The sequence below is a fragment of the Protopterus annectens genome, chromosome 14.part0 (assembly GCF_019279795.1).
Source record: "Protopterus annectens isolate FY-2018-M chromosome 14.part0, PAN1.0, whole genome shotgun sequence".
In the NCBI taxonomy this organism is placed as follows: Eukaryota; Metazoa; Chordata; order Ceratodontiformes; family Protopteridae; genus Protopterus; species Protopterus annectens.
This window is the reverse complement of record NC_056748.1, coordinates 781,413,488-781,433,176: the sequence shown is the minus strand read 5'-3', so window position 1 is coordinate 781,433,176 and position 19,689 is coordinate 781,413,488. Positions and strand designations below refer to the sequence as shown.

The 19,689-nt window shown below is 40.3% G+C and overlaps 1 protein-coding gene across 3 annotated transcripts in view; it reads right to left on the bottom strand.

Moving 5' to 3' along the window:
* The window catches only part of NFKB2 (nuclear factor kappa B subunit 2), a 396,915-nt gene that overhangs the window by 223,835 nt on the left and 153,391 nt on the right, over nucleotides 1-19,689 (bottom strand). For all 3 annotated transcript variants that reach the window (XM_044056528.1, XM_044056530.1, XM_044056529.1), the window contains one exon: nucleotides 2,376-2,409. In XM_044056528.1, coding sequence (XP_043912463.1) covers nucleotides 2,376-2,409 — 34 coding nt within the window. The remainder of the gene's footprint in view (nucleotides 1-2,375; nucleotides 2,410-19,689) is intronic.

Genomic DNA, 19,689 nt, shown 5'->3' with positions numbered 1-19,689 from the left:
CATTTAAAGGCATTCCTGAACTCCTGTTCTTACTTTTCTACCCAGCTCTGTTTTTATTACCCAGTTTAAAAATGGGTTTCTATCAGTGTGCCCTGTGGTAATAAAATAATGCTAGCTCATAATTCCATCCCATCTCATTCTATTTTACTTTGCTACAAGACTTGATCTAACTGTCTTAGAGGTCATTCCTGTAAATGCTGTCTGTCTCCTCCCACTGTCCCGGTCTCTAAGAACACATTCTGCTTATCAGTTTAATAAAGTAATCTAATACTGCTCTGCATCTCCAGACCATCAGTTTTTTTGCTGTATTTTATCTCAGGGGAAGTCTCCTTCTCAGGCTCTGCAGTATCCTTCCTTTACTAATGCTGATCCTTTCTGGCGAATTCTGGAGCTCAAATACAAAGAGTGCATCAATCTGCAGTCTACAGCAAACAGGTGTGAGCCTCTTGACGTTCATACACATCCTACGTATCACAGCAGTGCACAGCTCCAGTAAGCATGTTGTCATCATACATGTCCTAGGTATCACAGCACTGCACAGCTCTAGTAAGTATGTTGTCATGATACATGTCCTAGGTATCAGAGCACTGCACAGTTACAGTAGGCATGCCACCATACATGTCCTAGGTATCAGAGCACTGCACAGCTACAGTAAGCATGTCACCATACATGTCCTAGGTATCAGAGCACTGCACAGCTCCAGTAAGCATGTTGTCATCATACATGTCCTAGGTATCACAGCACTGCACAGCTCTAGTAAGCATGTTGTCATGATACATGTCCTAGGTATCAGAGCACTGCACAGCTACAGTAAGCATGTCACCATACATGTCCTAGGTATCAGAGCACTGCACAGCTACAGTAAGCATGTTGTCAACACCTTGAAGAAACGAGTTCAACATGGTCACTAAGAGTTTTACTATCTCTTCAGAGCAGAGAAATACTTGTACCTCCCCACTGCTCCAGAAATGTTATTGTCTTGTTGGCAGTGCAGTGGTGCAGTGGTTTGTGTTGTCGCCTCACAGCAAGAGGTTCTCTGGTTCGATTCTTGGCTGGAGTTCCTTCTGTGTGGAGTCTGCATGTCCTCCCTGCATTCATGTGGGTTTCCTCCAGTTTCCTTCCACACTACAAAGACATGCGCCTGGAGCTTTTCTTCCCGGGCGTCTGCTGAAAAATTTCTCTCTCCAAGTTGGACTTTCCCAGTAAAAAATGTTAACTAAATAAAATAAAAAATGTTCCTCCTCTTTCCTAATCAAATAACCACCCAATAAAAATACGCCTGAACACTGCACCATCTGCACACATACTCACACGTGTCTGTGCACACAGACATAGACACACAGAAATACACAGACGCATGCACATATACACAGTTATACTAGGCATGATAAACTTGTTAGACTACACTTTTAAAAATGAATGTACCAACAAGGATCAAAAACATAACATTTGTTCAGAACACAGAAGGTCGAATCACAGAAGCTTGACGTAAAAAGGATGACTACAGAAACACTCTACATCACAAAAGACAGAAACCACACAAACAGCTGCTATATGCTCAATACTTTAATACTTCCAAAAGTGAAAATGTGTAAGTGCATTAAACTCTTCCCCGATAGAGTGGCTTTCCAGAGTTGGTATTTTAGAGTAACAGAGGATATGGTGGGAAGAAAAATATTTCTGCACAAAAATGTTTAAAACTCATTCTGCTACTTTTGTGTTGTCAGTAATAAGAAGAGTATAGTTTTTAAATATATCAATGTTTTGCTGCATGACAGTAACAGCACAACTCACAGTTACCTTGCATAATGAAGAAGCAGGCAGGATTGCATTTCACGTCTCAGTAGAAGTGCAGCACATTCTGACATTTACTGTACATTTATCCATGCATTGTTGCATTACACTTTAGCAAGCAAAACTGCACCGCAGTCACCTGAATTAAAAAAAAAATCTACTACTCCACTTTGTGTCACATGAGAGCCCAAAACTGGTACTTGAAATACAGATTGTGTTGCGTTCTGTGATTCCACTGCAACTTTGTCAGTTACTTCAGAAAGGGAACAGTATGTCGGGATGAGCTTCAGTGACATCAACAGGTCAACAGAAACCAAATAACTGTTACTGCGTTAATGTAAAACAAAAGTGGGAAATAAAAGCAACTGTGTCTTGACAAGTGTGGGGTTTCCATAAAGATCTGATGATGTAACGGTAACAATTACGTAATGCAAAACTGAGACTTATCTCACAAAATGGAACATACCTTGAAATCATTAAACATAAAAAGCAAATTTGTGCACAACTAACTAAAATGACAAGACTTTGAAAGTACAATAGAATTTGTCAAGACAACATTTCTTTGATAACAAACAACTTACTTTAGAAGTAGTTGGGTCAAAGTCCCCTGCCATCCTAGAAATAAAAACATAAATAGGAAATGAAACTGCTTAAAATACTACTACATCCATCTCTAGGAAACCAAACATATTACTTCTAGTTTACAATAATGTACTAAAAATTACATGTGTTTCTAAAATACACCATACATAAAATCCTCATAGCTACAGAATGCATTGAGTTTCGTAAAGCTGCCCTTTCCACATGAATTGCTGGCAATGTGCCACAGTGTCTTATGTTAATTATGATGAATCTAACATCATAAAAAAAAAATAGTACAGATTTGTGGTCAATGAAATCAGCATACTTTCAGTGGGTCATAATATACATAGCTCAACTTTAGATAAACTCTTGTACTCAGCATATACACAGAAACCCTCAAGATTTAAAAAAAGGCTACTGAAGTGAGAGAGGGTGACAATGAATGCTAAAGGGTGTGAAAGACTTACTGTAAAGGGAAGGCCTTAGCCTGGCAGTTTTCCCCGTCGTGACATGCCTTTGCAATTATTAGACTGCCCTTCTGCTGAGGTTTCCCCTCTTGGAGCTTCTGCACAGAATGCAATCTTGTACACAGAGCTGCATAATAATGTGACAGTCCAAGGGACAGGCTAATGCTAACTGGACATGTACTCTCCCCAGTCAGTGGCTCCTAATCTACTAGGCCAGCTGCATAAAATTTCATTGTTGAAGGAAAAAGTGACCACAGCAGTCACCCTTTCACTCCTGTAGGACCATATGCAGTGCAGTTACGTTCTGAGAAGAAGGGGGTATCAGTATGTGTTTGTGTGTGCATGTGTGTGTTAGTTGTGTGTGTCTATGTATCTGTAAGGGCATAAATAAAGATATATGAATGTGTGTGTGGGTGTGTGAGTATGTGTTTGCTTGCATGGTCACACTAGGGGTTGTTTGTTTGTTGGAGCATGCTTACGGGTAACTGTGTCCCAGGACTCCGCTGAAAACGGACACTTGTTGTCCAGTCGGACTATCCTGGCAAACAAATGTTAAATATATAAGAATAAGACTGGGCAAGTGTTTTTGTGAGTGTAATAAACTGGGGACGGCTTGTCTGTTGATGGGTGGATGTGGCTGTGTGTGTGAATGTCTGGATGTGTGTTTATGCATGTGCGTGTGTGTGTGTGTGTGTGTGTGTGTGTGTGTGTGTGTGTGTGTGTGTGTGTGTGTGTGTGTAGGGGTGCCTTTGCCCATGCAATGTATGGGCCATAAACTACAGAGAATACTAGTGAGTCACGTCTGACAGCACTAGCTTCTAACTCAAAGATATGCTAATAAGCCAAAATGAGATCTTTCTGATTATGGCTATATCTGTCTCTGAATAACATTTTTTTCACTGTTGTAGTAACTAACTGACCTGTGCTGGGCAATTACAGTAAGCAAAATACCTTTTACTATAGCTTAACAAATGTATGTTGAAAACAGAAATGGGCTGATCTTCAAAGGTCCCAAAATACCAAAAAAAAAATAAAACTGAAAATACAGAAGAAGAGTGAATACTGAACATCCCTCTTCTCCTTTAAACATGTTTTTTTGCAGGTGGGCAAATCCCCCCACCCCCAAAATAATATATACCAACTTTGAGATCACTGTACCTCAGAGAAAAGGGAATATCCCAAGAAATGGCAGTCTCAGACTTAATATATGTAAGTCTTGATTTAAAGACGGAAAACATTAGATCTAAGAAGAAAGAACTGCAAAAGAAAAGTGTTGTCACTAAATCATAACTTGGGCTTAATTAAAGATGCTACTGCCGAGGTGAAATGGATGCATTCTATGATAGTGGTATTGTTGAGCTGGGAAACAAAGGGAAATCAAAACAGATTAGATCAGTATAAATGAATGCAATTTTCTCAAGTATGGTTGAAAATAATTAACAGAGGTACAATAAGAGGGCATTAGTTAGGATTCCCTAGCCTTAAGAAGGGAATAAACAAAATAATTGCTTGAGTGAAGATGTGAGAGAAAAGACTAAGGATACAGCACCGAAAATGGATGTTTGAAAGCCAGTTGTGTTTACATGCTACATAGTCAAGTTAAGACCAAAAGATGACAAAAAATGAGTTATACTCTATTTGGCATTTCTTCCATTTCTTACTGAATATGAATGGCTAATGTCTTACCAGTTATGTTTCTGAATGACAGACTAGATAGAGTAGCTGATGATGGCAGTTTTGATTGACAGAATGTTTTACGATTGAATGACACCTGCCTGTGTGCAAAGTGCGAGGCTGAACAGGTATACTGAGGTTGTGCCTTACCTGTAAAATGTACGTGAGAAAAGAAGCCACGAGACAGACAGTATAAGAAACAATATGAAGATAGTGTAAAGAATGTATATGAAATAATATGCTTAGAAGAGTTGACTGATGGAGGTGATATGAATGGACTTTCAGTATTATAACATCTATGGGCAATATCTCAAACATGTTTGCTGGGCAGTGATACACAGTTCTGAGAATATTGACAGGAAACATCAATTAACATTATCGCCTTCTTGATCATATCTGACCATCACAGAGTAACTTTTTCTTTTCATCAAAATTAGTACTAACCTGCCCAAAAATTCAACTGAATTCAGAAAATTTTCCTAACCCAACCTTATCTACTTCTTAACCCCTCAGATAGGGATACGAGTGCTTTATCCCCTGATGACCAGATAATTGAATCTACTATATTTTCTCATGGCATTTACAACCATCTTGGCCAATGTATAAATTTCAGTACCTTTTAGGAGTAAGTATGGCAGGAAAATCCCGAGTAAACTCCTGTGGTGGAATTCAAATAAATGTTTCCACCATCAACCTCTTGTAAACATGTGGCTCAGTTAAATATTAATATGTATCCTTAAAGGAGTGTTCTCCGGTAATTATTCTGTTCCCAATGGAAGTTTTCTCTACTAATTATTTGTCACTGATTGGAAGATTCATGTGCAGGTATATTTCTTTTTAATATTGCTCTGCCCAAATAGTTTTTGCTTGAGATGATATTATATATCTTTATATACAGGTTCATAGGTAGGTACTAGGCTATGGGCCCAAGGGCCTAAGTAAGCCTAGCCAACAAAGTTCCCTGGCTTACGCCAACCCAAGAAAGTTAATTTCCTGTGCCCCTGTCAAGCAGAGCCACAGAAGTGATCCCCGGTATGTATTTCCTATTTCCCATCCACTCATCAAGATTTTTCTTGAAGAGTGTTAATGAGGAACTTTGCTTGACATAGATGGGTAGCCTGTTCCAGAGTATGAGAATTCTCTGGGACAGGAATCTATCCCTCCAGCAAGTCCTGTTTATTGTGGTGACAAGGTTTAGGTCCCTAGAGCGTGTAGCTCAGAGAGATTGTGATTTCTTTAGGTGTAGCATGTCCAACAGCTCTGGGTTTGACATAGCTTTATATGTTAGGCAGAGATCACCTCAGAGTAGGCGATATGCTACAGAGTAAAGCTGGAGTTTTTTGAGACAATCAGTGTAGGGCATCTGTTTGAGGCCAGTAATTCTCTTTGTGAGGTACTTCTGTGGCCTTTCCAGCTGCTGCAGATGTCTTGTGAGGTACATTCCAAAAGGGGAGTTGTACTCTATAATGGGTCTAATGAGTGTCGAGTAGAGGGGAACAATGACCTCTTTTTTTTTGGATGAGAACTCTTTTGTGATGAGGTGGACCATGTAGAAGGATTTCCTGACTACTGTGGCAATGTGATTATCAAAGGAGAGACTACTGTCCACCTGGGTCCCAAGGTCTCTTATCGCACATTCGGTGTTAAGAAGACTGCTGCCTATGTGGTAGTTCATGGGTAGAGAGTTTTTACCAAAGGGGATAACAATGCACTTTTTGGCACTGAGCTTGAGGCCATGGCTCTGACACCAGGCATCTGTCATAGTGAGGCCCATCTGCAGGATGTCCACATCATTTGGGAACTCAACTATAGCTTCTAGTTTGCAGTCATCTGCATACTTCATTAGTCAGAGGCCTTCTGTGTTAGCCTGTACTTCAGAGAAGTAGATATCAAACAGGAGAGGTTCCAGGACTGAACCTTGTGGTACTCCACTTGTCACTGGTTTGAAGTCAGATTTGGAGTCTGCAACTTTTACAGTGTGGGTTCTGTCAGTGATCCAGGTGGCAACCCATCTTGTGACACAGGAATTTATACCCAGTTTAGTGAGTTTAGCTATAATTCCAGAATGGAGGATGGTGTTGAAAGCCTTGGCGAGTTCAAGATAGGCTGTGTGAACCACCTTACCCTCATCTATGGCTTTGGTGACTGCCTCAAAGAAGTCAACCAGGTTCAGGAGGCAAGATCTGCCTTTCACAAACCTGAACTGGGTGGGGTCCAGAGTTTGGAGGTTACCAATGTCTTTGTTTATGAATTCCATGATGATACGTTCCATGGCCTTGCAGACCAGGCTCGTCAGGCTAATAGGGCGACAGTTCCCAGGATCAGTGGTGGCTCCCCCTTTGTGGAGTGGAATAACTGTTGCTGTGCGCCATTCAGTGGACACAAAGCCTGACGTGAGGCTATGATTGAACATGGTGCTTAGGTGGGAAGCTAGTTTGTTCTGAAGTTCATGTAAAACGCAGCCTGGGATGTTGTCAGGTCCCATGGATGCTGTGTTTTTGGCTTTAGAGAGTGCTGCTTTTACCTGTGAAGTTGTAATTACAGGGATTCTGCATTCTTCTTGTATAGATATGGGCCCTTTAGGGGGTGAGAGGGGGGTAAATTAGCACTGAACCTATCTGCCAGGATGTTGGCAATATCAGTTGGTTCTGTAATTTTTGTGCCATTGTGCTGTAACTCAGAGCAGATCTGGCTGTTGCCATCTAGATTCTTGACATAGCTATAGAATGCTTTGTGGTTGTCCTTAGAATCAGTTGCAATCTTGTTTTCACAGCTAGCTTTGGAGGATCTTATCAGGGATCTTAGTAGCTTCTTGCTGAGGCTGACCACAGAGCTACTCCACTCATGGGATTTTACTCTCTTCTGCAGAAAATGTCTTCCTTCTGTTGTAGAGTTTGTTTATGGCAGGAAAGCACCAGATTGGCTTCCATTTTTTGGAGGATAGCATCTTGGTTCTGTTTGGGATAGCGCAATCCATGCACTCGTGTAAGTGCTTAAGAGTGCATTTGTGTAGGATTCAGCAGTCGTGACTGTACTGTCCATCTGCATGGGTGTCATGAAGTTCACCACTTCTGTCTTAAGAAGCATGCAATTGGCTTTGGAGAAATTTTTTATTGTGGTTTCCTTAATGGGGGGGTGGGGGCGGGATGTGAATATCTAGGGTGATTAGCTTATGGTCGGATCTGATCAACGAGGAGTTGACTTCAGATGTGGAACACTAGTCACACATGTTGGTAATGACTAGGTCTAGGACATTGTTGCCCCTGCTGGGGGTGTGGATAAGTTGATCCAGGGCATTGGAATTTATGAATTCCAAAAAGCGCTGAGCGAAGGAGTTGGTACATGAGTAGTTTTCCCAGTTAATGGTGGGGTAGTTGAAATCACCCAATATTAGGGTGTTTGGTTGAACCCTAATATTTTCCAGTATATCAAGAAAAGAGGAGTGGGAATCCTGGGGCATGGTGGGGGATCTGTAGCAAGCTACAATTTGCATTGCAGTTTTGCTCAGAGTTAGTTGCACTTGGATAGCCTCAGCTGCATTATGCTGAGCAACTAGCCTGGAGGTGTGGATATCCTTAATGAATATGGACACACCTCCACCTTTGGTGTTCCGGTCCAGGTTAGATGGCCGAAAAATGTGGTATGAGTTATAGCCTGGTAATGCAGGGGTGCACTCTGGAACCATGAACCAGGTCTCAGTCACTGCACAGACATCGATGTTCTCCATTTTAAGGAGTGCCTCGAGTGAGTGCATTTTGAGATTTAGACTTCTAGCACTGAGTAGCATTACCCTCAGGTTTTGCTTGCCTGTTCCAGTTATGGTGGTGAATTTGTCATTTGAACCTTGCCTAAAAAAAGCACTATAGGGGTGGCAGCAGCCTTTGCCAGTATCCGGAATCCCAGGGGTTACAGGTGCAGGCCATAAATGGCAAAGCATCGTGGTCTGTCAACCATATCGTCCCAGGCAGACAGATACTGGATCCCCGTAGAATGACACCAGAAGCTTAGCCAATTGCTGAAGTCAATAATTTTGTCCTTGTACTGCGGCATCATTCTGGACGATGGCAGGATGCTACTCAGGGCTAGGGTCATACCTGCCTGGGATACAAGATCGGAGAGTTCTTCCATGTCTCTTTTCATGTAGTCCAGGGAGGTATGTCTCAGGTCGTTCATGCCAACATGGACAATCACATAGTCATATTTGTAATTGTTGTGGAGTGACCTGAGTGCGTGGATTATGTGGCGGATCCTGGCACCTGGCAGTCAGCTGACAGTGACCTTCTCCTTGTTTAGCTTGGTGAGTGGGAAATCAGTGTGCCTGACTATAGAGTCACCTATGACTCTTGTGCTGTGTACGTTGTTTTGCCTTATGGGCTGTGGTTGAGTGGCACACTGAGTCTGTAGGCTATGTGTCATTTAGGTTGTGTTGGTGGTGGGAGGTTGCTTGTGTTTCTGCTTTGGAGGTCTCTGTTGCTTGAGCAGATTATTATTGAGAGCCTTTGTGAATGTTTTTGTGTTTCTATGTGTGGATTTTGGTGGTGTAGGTTTAGTGGGACTATGTGATGATTTTGATGTGGTGCAAGTGTTTACCTTCTCCTCTTGACTATCAAGTTCAGTCTTGGTTGGAGAGAGCTTTACCTCCAGTCTGGCTAGATAAGTGCACCTCCCACAGGTTGTACTGTTGGGTGGTAGGAGGAGAGGGTTGTCTGTGTACATGAGGCAATTACTACATTGCCCCAAGAAGCCCAGATTCATCAGATAGACAGGAGAGAACACTGGGAGCTGACCCTTGGACATGCCTGAATAAAAAATATTTTCCTCTAGACAAGTGAGGAAAGTGAGTACAAGAGCTGTTTTTCTCTAAGCAAGTGAGGAAAGTAAGTACCAAAGCTGTTTTTCTCTAGGTAATGAGGAAGGGTGAGTGCTGTAGTAATTTGTAGTTCATTTAGTGCTTACAACAAGTTCTGAACAAGTGCTGAGCACGGATAAGCAAATTCAAGTGCTAAAACTAAGAATCTGGATCTGGATCTTGTTGTAGATAGACTATCTAGTGCTTTGTAAAGTATTCTTAATACTGAGTTTCAGGTGTTAACACTAAATGCTTACTCCTGTTTTATTTTTATGCATTTGAAATCATGGCTGAAAATGGCAGGGCCTCAATGTTCAAGCTCACTTAATGCACAAAATAAAATAAAATGCTGAGGTATATAACTTCCTGAATACTTACACAGATGATACAGTATTGTTAGGAAGATAATTTAATAAAGAAAACAACTTGTATAAAAGCAGTGTGGGAAATTAGTCAAGATAGGTTTAAGAATAAGTTTAACGTAGGGCGAAGAATGAGTCAGAAAAAAACACAAGGTAGGGAAAGAATGTGGAAACAGCAAACTCAGTATAAATCTATTTGGCAGAAAATACTGGCAAACACACAAAAAATGCTTGCTAACAGAGCTTTTCTGCCATCTAGCAATTTTGCAAATACAAAGCTCATAATCAGTGTGGCAAGCCCAGTTAAACACCCGGTTTATATAGCTGTAGTCAGCTCAGTTAAACACACGGTTTATATAGCTGTAGTCAGCCCAGTTAAACATATGGTTTATACAGCTGTTGTCAGCCCAGTTAAATACACAGTTTATATAGCTATAGTCAACCCAGTTAAACACACAGTTTATATTGCTGTAGTCAGCCCAGTTAAACACACGGTTTATACAGCTGTAATCAGTCCTGTTAAACACATGGTTTATATAACTGTAATCAGTCCCATTAAACACACTGTTTATATAGCTGTAGTCAGCCCAGTTAAACACACGGTTTGTATAGCTGTAGTCAGCCTAGTTAAACACATGGTTTATATAGCTGTCTGTAGTCAGCCCAGTTAAACACATGGTTTATATAGTTGTTGTCAGCCCAGTTAAACACATGGTTTATATAGCTGTAGTCAGCCCAGTTAAACACACGGTTTATATAGCTGTAGTCAGCCCAGTTAAACACACGGTTAATATAGCTGTAATCAGTCCAGTTAAACACATGGTTTATATAGCTGTAATCAGTCCTGTTAAACACACGGTTTATATAGCTGTAGTCAGCCCAGTTAAACGGATTACTACTGTACTATTTTAGGAAATATTAGAACCCTAGCTTGGAAGCAAGGAAAGTGGGATGGAATGTTGGAGGAGGATAATAAGTATGAACAAAGACTGTACAGCAGCACTATCTAGAGCAGTGGTGCACAACCTTTTTGTGGGGAGGGCCACTACATGAATTCTTAATGCATCTGCTGGCCACCTCAAAGCATAGTAAGTCGTTACGAGTTAACAACAGGTACAGGTGACTGGCATTTTTACTTAATTCAGCAGTCATGAAATTGTCTGTTTTCTACATCAAATTTGCATTTAACTTTATTCTGGTTTGCAGCCATGACTTATTACAAACTCTTGCAGAAAGTTACTCCTGTTTACAAACTATAAGTTATAAACAAGAAAGAATAGTTACTTCCACAGCTAAAATTGGAGGTATGCACAACTGCAGTCAATTAGGTAAGTAAGCATATGATGGAAAGTTTGCATTTTTTCACTTTTTTTTTTTTTTAGTTACTCTTTGGGGGCTGGATGGCATTACGTGGAGGGCCGGATTCGGCCCCGGGGCCAGACGTTGTGCACCACTGATCTAGAGGACCACTAGGTCTGATAGTAAACAGGTCTATTTGATAAAATCAGTTTTACTAAGTTTAAGGGTTAGTTGTAACAGAGATACAAATATTAAAATGAGATTCATATTTTAAGGCTCTGTAGGGTTATTAACTTAAGCTTACTAAGAGGAGTTTTATATAGGTAAGAGAGACTGGTATCAGGATGTTTCCACCTGCTGTTTTCTTATAATTGGACAGGATGACTTATATTTGTACAGTGACATAAAGTTTGGAAGTACGAAGGGTTGGTGAGGATTGAAAAAGTAAATATGAGCAATGTAGGCTGGTAAGGAAAGAATGAAAAAGCTGAGGAAAGAAATGAATAGGGAGAATTGTTGGATGTTGACAGTACGCTGTGAAATCTGACGAGGAGAGGCTGAAAGTATGCTGTGAAGTCTGATGGGGAGATGCTGACAATATCCTCTGAAGTCTGATGGGGAGATGCTGACAGTATGTTGTGAAGTCTGATAAGGAGATGCTGACAATATCCCCTGAAGTCTGATGGGGAGATTCTGGCAGTATGTTGTGAAGTCTGATGGGGAGATGCTGGCAGTATGTTGTGAAGTCTGATGGGGAGAGGCTGACAGTATGCTGTGACGTCTGATGGGGAGATGCTGGCAGTATGCTGTGAAGTCTGATGGGGAGATTCTGACAGTATGTTGTGAAGTCTGATGGGGAGATGCTGACAGTATGTTGTGAAGTCTGATGGGGAGAGGATGACAGTATGCTGTGAAGTCTGATGGGGAGATACTGGCAGTATGCAGTATGCTGTGAAGTCTGATGGGGAGATGCTGACAATATCCTCTGAAGTCTGATGGGGAGATGCTGACAGTGTGTTGTGAAGTCTGATAAGGAGATGCTGACAATATCCTCTGAAGTCTGATGGGGAGATTCTGGCAGTATGTTGTGAAGTCTGATGGGGAGATGCTGACAGTATGTTGTGAAGTCTGATGGGGAGAGGCTGACAGTATGCTGTAACATCTGATGGGGAGATGCTGGCAGTATGCTGTGAAGTCTGATGGGGAGATGCTGACAATATCCTCTGAAGTCTGATGGGGAGATGCTGACAGTAATTCGTGAAGTCTGATGGGGAGATGCTGACAGTATGTTGTGAAGTCTGATGAGGAGAGGCTGAAAGTAAGCTGTGAAGTCTGATGGGGAGATGCTGACAATATCCTCTGAAGTCTGATGGGGAGATTCTGACAGTATGTTGTGAAGTCTGATGGGGAGATGCTGACAGTATGTTGTGAAGTCTGATGGGGAGAGGATGACAGTATGCTGTGAAGTCTGATGGGGAGATACTGGCAGTATGCAGTATGCTGTGAAGTCTGATGGGGAGATGCTGACAATATCCTCTGAAGTCTGATGGGGAGATACTGACAATATCCTCTGAAGTCTGATGGGGAGATGCTGACAGTAATTTGTGAAGTCTGATGGGGAGATGCTGACAGTATGTTGTGAAGTCTGACGGGGAGATGCTGACAGTATGTTGTGAAGTCTGATGGGGAGAGGCTGACAATAAGTTCTGAAGTCTGATGGGGAGAGGCTGACAGTATGTTATGAAGTCTGATGGGGAGAGGCTGACAGTATGTTGTAATGTCTAATGAGAAGAGGCTGACAGTATGTTGTGAAGTCTGGTGATGAGAGACTGACAGTATGTTGTGAAGTCTGATGGGGAGAGGCTGACAGTATGTTGTGAAGTCTGATGAGGAGAGGTTGAAAGTATGTTGTGAAGTCTGATGGGGAGAGGCTGACAGTATGTTGTAATATCTGATGAGAAGAGGCTGACAGTATGTTGTGAAGTCTGGTGATGAGAGACTGACAGTATGCCGTGAAGTCCGATGATGAGATGCTGACAGTATGTTGTGAAGTCTGTTGGGGAGAGGCTGACAGTATGTTGTGAAGTCTGATGAGGAGAGGCTGAAAGTATGTTGTGACGTCTGATGAGGAGAGGCTGAAAGTATGTTGTGAAGTCTGATGAGGAGAGTCTGACAGTATGTCATGAAGTCTGATGAGAAGAGGCTGACAGTATGTCATGAAGTCTGATGAGAAGAGGCTGACAGTATGTTGTGAAATCTGATGAGGAGAGTCTGATAGTATGCTGCGAAGTTTGATGGGGAGATGCTGACAGTATGTTGTGAAGTCTGATGGGGAGAGGCTGACAGTATGTCGTGAAGTCTGATGAGGAGAGTTTGACAGTATGCCGTGAAGTCTGATGATGAGAGGCTGACAGAGTATCATACAATCTAATGAAGACAGGTTGACAGTCTGCCATAAAGTCTAATGAAGACCAACTCTTACTGTGATGCAAAGTTTACCAGTCAGTAGCCTGCGGTCAAAGGGGATCATCACCATAATGTTAATTAAGAAGTTTAAGATATTTTATAGATTTGAGAGATGAACCTTAAGAAAAACATCTATTTTAAAAATGAAGCAAGTAAAGAGAGCTTAATGTATAGCATTGTGGGGGGTCCAGGCAGTATGCACTTAAGGTAATTAAATTGATGTTACTGATTACGGCAATGATATGGCTGTAGATGATAACCTGTCTTGATTCTGCAGTGGCAAGCTAATATGGGTTACCATCCTGCTGAGATAACTTTCACTTCTACACTATTGGAATCACTTCAAAATCCAGTATTTCTTGAGCTACACCAGAATGCAGGCACAACAAATATATACAGGAAAATCAAGTCAGTGTAAGGATGTAGGGATAAGAACAAAAGGGAGTTACCCCAAAGTGGATGGATGATTCAAAGTATTTTTCTTGTTCTCCTGTATTTTACCTTATCCTGAACAGTTTCTTCTGACTGATACTGTCTGGACAGATCTCCTACTCTACTTCTTTCTTTCTCTCTTCATCTCTACATATCCGAGGTATCACAGCACTGCATAGCTCCAGTAAGCTTTACTTTTTAATTTTTAAGTGCAATAATTTTGCATTTAATGAATTGCAACAAGTAAATATATGTACTTGTAACAACTAATAAGCACCTGTGCTAAATTGTTGTGAGCATGCTGCTGAGGACCTCTGACTACCTCTCTTTCTGTAGTTCCTATCTCCCCTCCCTACCTTAAACCATAAACTTAGCTTTTGTTCTCTGCTCTGGCTTCCATATATATATGCAAAAGGCACTAGCAAACAGCAAACAGTGCTATCCAGCTGTAAATTATCTCTGCACTAGCTCTCCCCCCTTTAGTTATGTCTACCTCTTTCTAACTGGGCTTCTCCAACCAATTTTCACCTTGGAGCTTCCTTACATATGGCGCAGTCCCTCTCTGTTTTATTTTTTCTCTTACCTAGATGATACTGGCTTTTGGAGATTGCTTTTTGTTCTTGCCAACATAGATATCTGGTGCAACCTGCTCCGGGGCTCACACCGTTCCCCTACCCTGCCCACAAATGCCACCCGCCCCCACCATGTATACATTTATTTTTAGCAAGCCATGCCCTCACTCCAATTATCCAATCCAAAAATCCCTAATCCAAGCAAAAACTCCGCCATCAAGCACACACATCCTTATATATTAATACCTTACTCACAACCACTTCACTTTACTAAACTATACTCTTGCAATAAAACCAGCTCTCTCCACCCAACTCCAATTATATTACAACTATCTCAACTACATAACCCTGCCTATTTCCTTCCTTACACTAAACATACATTATATTCTCTCACCTACTTTTATCTCAACACACACACACCCACACTATACAAACACGCTACTTATGCACCTTGCTACACTACTGTGTTTAACTCTACTTGCACATCTTACATCCCTTTACAATATCATTAGCACCCATCTCCATACATATACATCTACACCAGCTCAGCCTACACACAAACTACCCCCCACCATTCCAATAGCCCCTATTTACACTACCCCAATATCACTGGCAAAATTCATTATCCTACCTCACCACTCAACATCCCAGATATCTCAAAAATATGACAAGACCAAACATAAAAGTGATGAAACTGTGACATCTTATAATAATGAGACTAATATGTAGTGGGGATATCCATCCCGACCCTGGCCCCACAATACTTTCAACCAATCCTAACTGTCAACTCCACCCTCCACCCTACCTTAACAGAAAAAGTTCAGACCTCCTAATATTAAACATCAACCTTTGAAGTATCCTTAACAAAATACATGTACTTCATGCTACCCTAACTTTCTATCACCCCAACATTGTCCTGCTAACAGAAACCTGGCTAAAACCAGACATCAGTAACAATAAAATAGCACCCCCTGGTTATAATATACAGAGAATAAATAGAAAAAATAGGTGGGGGAGTAGCCATTCTATTTAAAAATTGCCTTTCTCTAGAACTTCTAAACATAGACACCCCTAACTTCCACAATGCAGAGCTAATACTAACCAAACTCCATCTAAACTAAAAAAAAATCTAAATATTATAGGCATTTACATCCCACCTGGCCACAATATCCCTACAATGGAACATATATTACAATGGTCATCCATCATCCTGCCTCAAGAAACTATCATAGCAGGGGACTTTAACATAGATTGAAATGCCTTTAATGCGTCAATCCCTACAAGCCATATTAAGCTCCATGGCTACTCACAACTAATCAAAACCCCTACTAGAATTGATAAAAGAACTAACAAAGCGACAGTACTGGACTGGATCTTAACTAACCATCCCAATACCACACAAATTTCTGGCTGTCTACCTGACAGCCTTACTGATCACCTCCCTACCTTTCTTCTCAGACTACTAAACCCTTCTAAAACACCAAAATACTATCAAATCCATAATACCACAAACGTTAATGCCCTACAATTCACAACCTTACTTAGAAATTCCAAATGGAACCTAGTTAGCTATCTCCCATTAGATGAAGCAGTACAATACTTTAACACCACCTTCATCAGCATCCTAAATAGACTAGCCCCTCCCAGAACATTACAGATTAGACCCAAGTATACTCCCTGGCTTACTAAGACAACCAGATCACTACTCAAAACAAGAGATAAAGCCTGGGAAAAATGGCACAAAGAGAAAAACACTGTAAACCGTCAAAAATACCTAGAGCTCAGAAACTCAGCCAAAAAACAAATCAGGCAGGACAAAAAAGACCATTATAGAAACATGCAAATAAAACATCAGAAACATCCCCAAAAGTTTTGGTCACCCATGAATAAAATACTGCGTCCAGATCAAACCACCACTCCACCCCCAAACTTATCCAATACCAAGGATTATATTCCAACCCAGTTTAACAAATACTTTACTGAATCTATTTTAGACCTTATAAATACTAACTCCTCTCCCATCTCTCCTCTACTCCCACCAATTCACAATCCCAACATCTTTAATTTTCAACCAGTCCCTGCTGCTACTGTAAAAAAATATCTTAAAAAACTCAAGCCAGTGACACTGGCTGCAGATAACCTGCCAGCTGAATACCCGGAAATAGCAGCTGATGCCATCTCAGTCCCTGTCTTTATATTAATAAACCGCTCTATCTCAGAAAAGAAAACACCCAAACTCTGGAAAACTACACATATACTTCCACTTCAGAAAGGCGGCAACTCAACAGATCTAACTATCGTCCAATAGCCATACTGTCTCCCCTTTCTAAAATCCTGGAAAAATGCATTCATTCACAACTGCTACAATATCTATTAACAAACAATCTACTAAGTCCCTCACAACACAGATTCTGACCTAATCATACTACAACCACAGTCCTTGTAAGTTTTACCAATACCATGAACCAAGTCCGTAGTGAAGGTAATCTAGTCTCCTCAACTTCCCTTGATCTGTCAAGAGCATCTGACACCATATCACATACCAAACTCTTAAATGTACTAGCTGAACTAAACCTCAGTCAAACAACAATAGCCTGGTTTCAAGACTATCTGGATGGCCGTCAACAAGCAGTATTATGGCAACAAAAACTCTCCCCGCTTCTGCCCGTTACTCTAGGAGTCCCACAAGGTTCTATCCTTGGCCCACTCCTCTTTAAAGTTTTCACAAACAAACTACATACAGCTACAAGAGACACCACACTCATACAGCATGCAGACAATTCAACCCTAATATGCACTGCTCCTACCTTCCACCAAATAGAACAAATACCTACCAATGAACCTATAATAACTCAACAATCATTCACAGCTATAGAAGCTTGGATAACTAATGCTCAACTAATACCGAACCCCAAAAAAACTAAACTCATCCTGTTTCACTCGACTAGAGACCATGAACCTCCCCTCCATTCAAAATTACCTCAGCCAATAACACCATCATAACTCCAGTTTTTAGTACTAAGCTGTTAAGGGTTACTATTCACCAGAATATGTTATTTGACATATATAGCCCAATCCATAAAAAAGTACACAAAAAACTACGGTGCCTCTACTGGAGCAAATACTATCTCACAGCCGACACCAGAGTCGCATCCCCTATCCTTGGAAAATCCTAAGAAAATCAGATATAACAAAACTAGAAACTTGTTATAATAAAATAGCAAAGATTGCTACAGGCGCCAACTATAGATCCCACCATTGCCATACTCTCAGAAAACTTTCATGGCTTGAATTCCCCTTGCTGCTAAAATGCAACCAGCTCAAAATGGCTCACCAAATAGTAAACCAGCCTGAAAAAAACTCTAGCCCTAAATAGCCTACTAGTTCACTACTCTAATAAACAGACCCTTCACTCTAGCAATAAGGCACTATTAGAAATAACAAAAAGCAAAAGCCTCACTGGCGAATCCCTCTACTCCTGTGCTCTCACCAAAGCCTGGAACAGCCTTCCACTAGACATTAAATCCAACACGAACATAGTCCAATTCAAAAAACTACTAAAAGCCCACCTGTCTGCTACATGGATCTGTCCATGTACCGAACCTGGCTAAATAACTAAATTAGAATAAACCAAGTCACCTAACAGACAGGGCAAATTACTATCCCAGACTAAACCAAGTTATCTAATGATTTCATCACTATCTAAGTCACACCAAACTCGATAGATCCTAACTAAACAAAAACTCTTCTTGTCTCTTCTACAGTCTCATTACACAGTTTCCTTTAGCATACCTTAAGTTCAAACTTATAAATATTGTCCAATCTTGTAAAGACTGTATATAAAGTAATCTGCTCAAACTGTTATGCTTGTATGATTTTGATACCTTTCAATAGTAATCCTGAACTGTTTTTCCTCTATCCTGTATAAATACCATAAACTGTAATCTGTTTCTTTTTAGAAATGCTATGTCAACTTTGTTTAGATTTCTGAAGAAATTCTATGTAAAATTGTTAAATTTTTATTTTCTGTATGTCTTGGAGCTTTTCTCCCCGGGCCAGTCCAGTCGGACTTTCCCTGTAAACAAATGTAAAATGAAAAAATACAACTGAAGTAGACCCCATATGTATGTTATGTGTATATGTATATATATATATATATATATATATATATATATATATATATATATATATATATATATATAATACATATATATGTTCTTGTATGACTCATCAAATTTGACAGAATTTCTAGCTATTTTGGTATAAACTAAGGAGCCCAATTTATGTGCCTGATGTGTCACACCTCACAGTAAATACTACAAAACACAAAAGTTAAATTAAACATAATCTGAGCAGTTCAAAGCAGCACAATGTTATGGGTCAACTAGAACTGACGCACCAATTTTGGTAAAACCTGACACACTTTTGGCACTTACCTCACATACAGAGAGACAAAATCACTTTGACTTCTGCAAATCTGCCCTTTTATTACTGGTATTAAAAAACAATAATCAATTTCTAAATTTTTTAACATTTTCTAATATAAAATTTTGCAAAGGAGAAAAACTTATTACAGATGTTTCATTAACTTTTCTTTGTACCTCTATGGGACTACCGATTTACTGGTACAGGATAATAGTGGCCTTTACCCCTAAATCGCTGGTGTTGTACATAATTGCTAATATCAGTCCAGCACCATTCAAATCTTGCCTGTCACGTTACTGTTTCTGAACTGTTGTTAAGGTGTGCTGTAGTGTTAAGAACTCTGCTATGGTCCCAAACTGACCTACATGTATTTTGGGGAAAAGTCTAATGTTTACATCATTTTATTTTTAAGAATTGTTTCATGGACTGTTATCTGTTCTTTTAATCAGTTATTTATAAATAATGAACTTTAGCTAGTCTATATGCTACCAATATAATATCTGCTGTTCATTGTTTATGTAATTGCATTATTATTGCTGACTTCTGTGTCTTTTAATTTGACCTCTACACTATACTAAGTAATGTCTGTCTTTTGCTTTTCTTCCTTCTACTGAAATGTTTTCCTCACACTTTTTATTTCTATTGCTTTTCCCATCCACTCATAAAAAAATTCACCTACTTCTCTCTTTTTATAGGCTGCAATCTTCTCAGCTAAACCTGCTTGTGGAATGAACCTCAGAATGTCCAATGCTCAAAATAAACAAAAT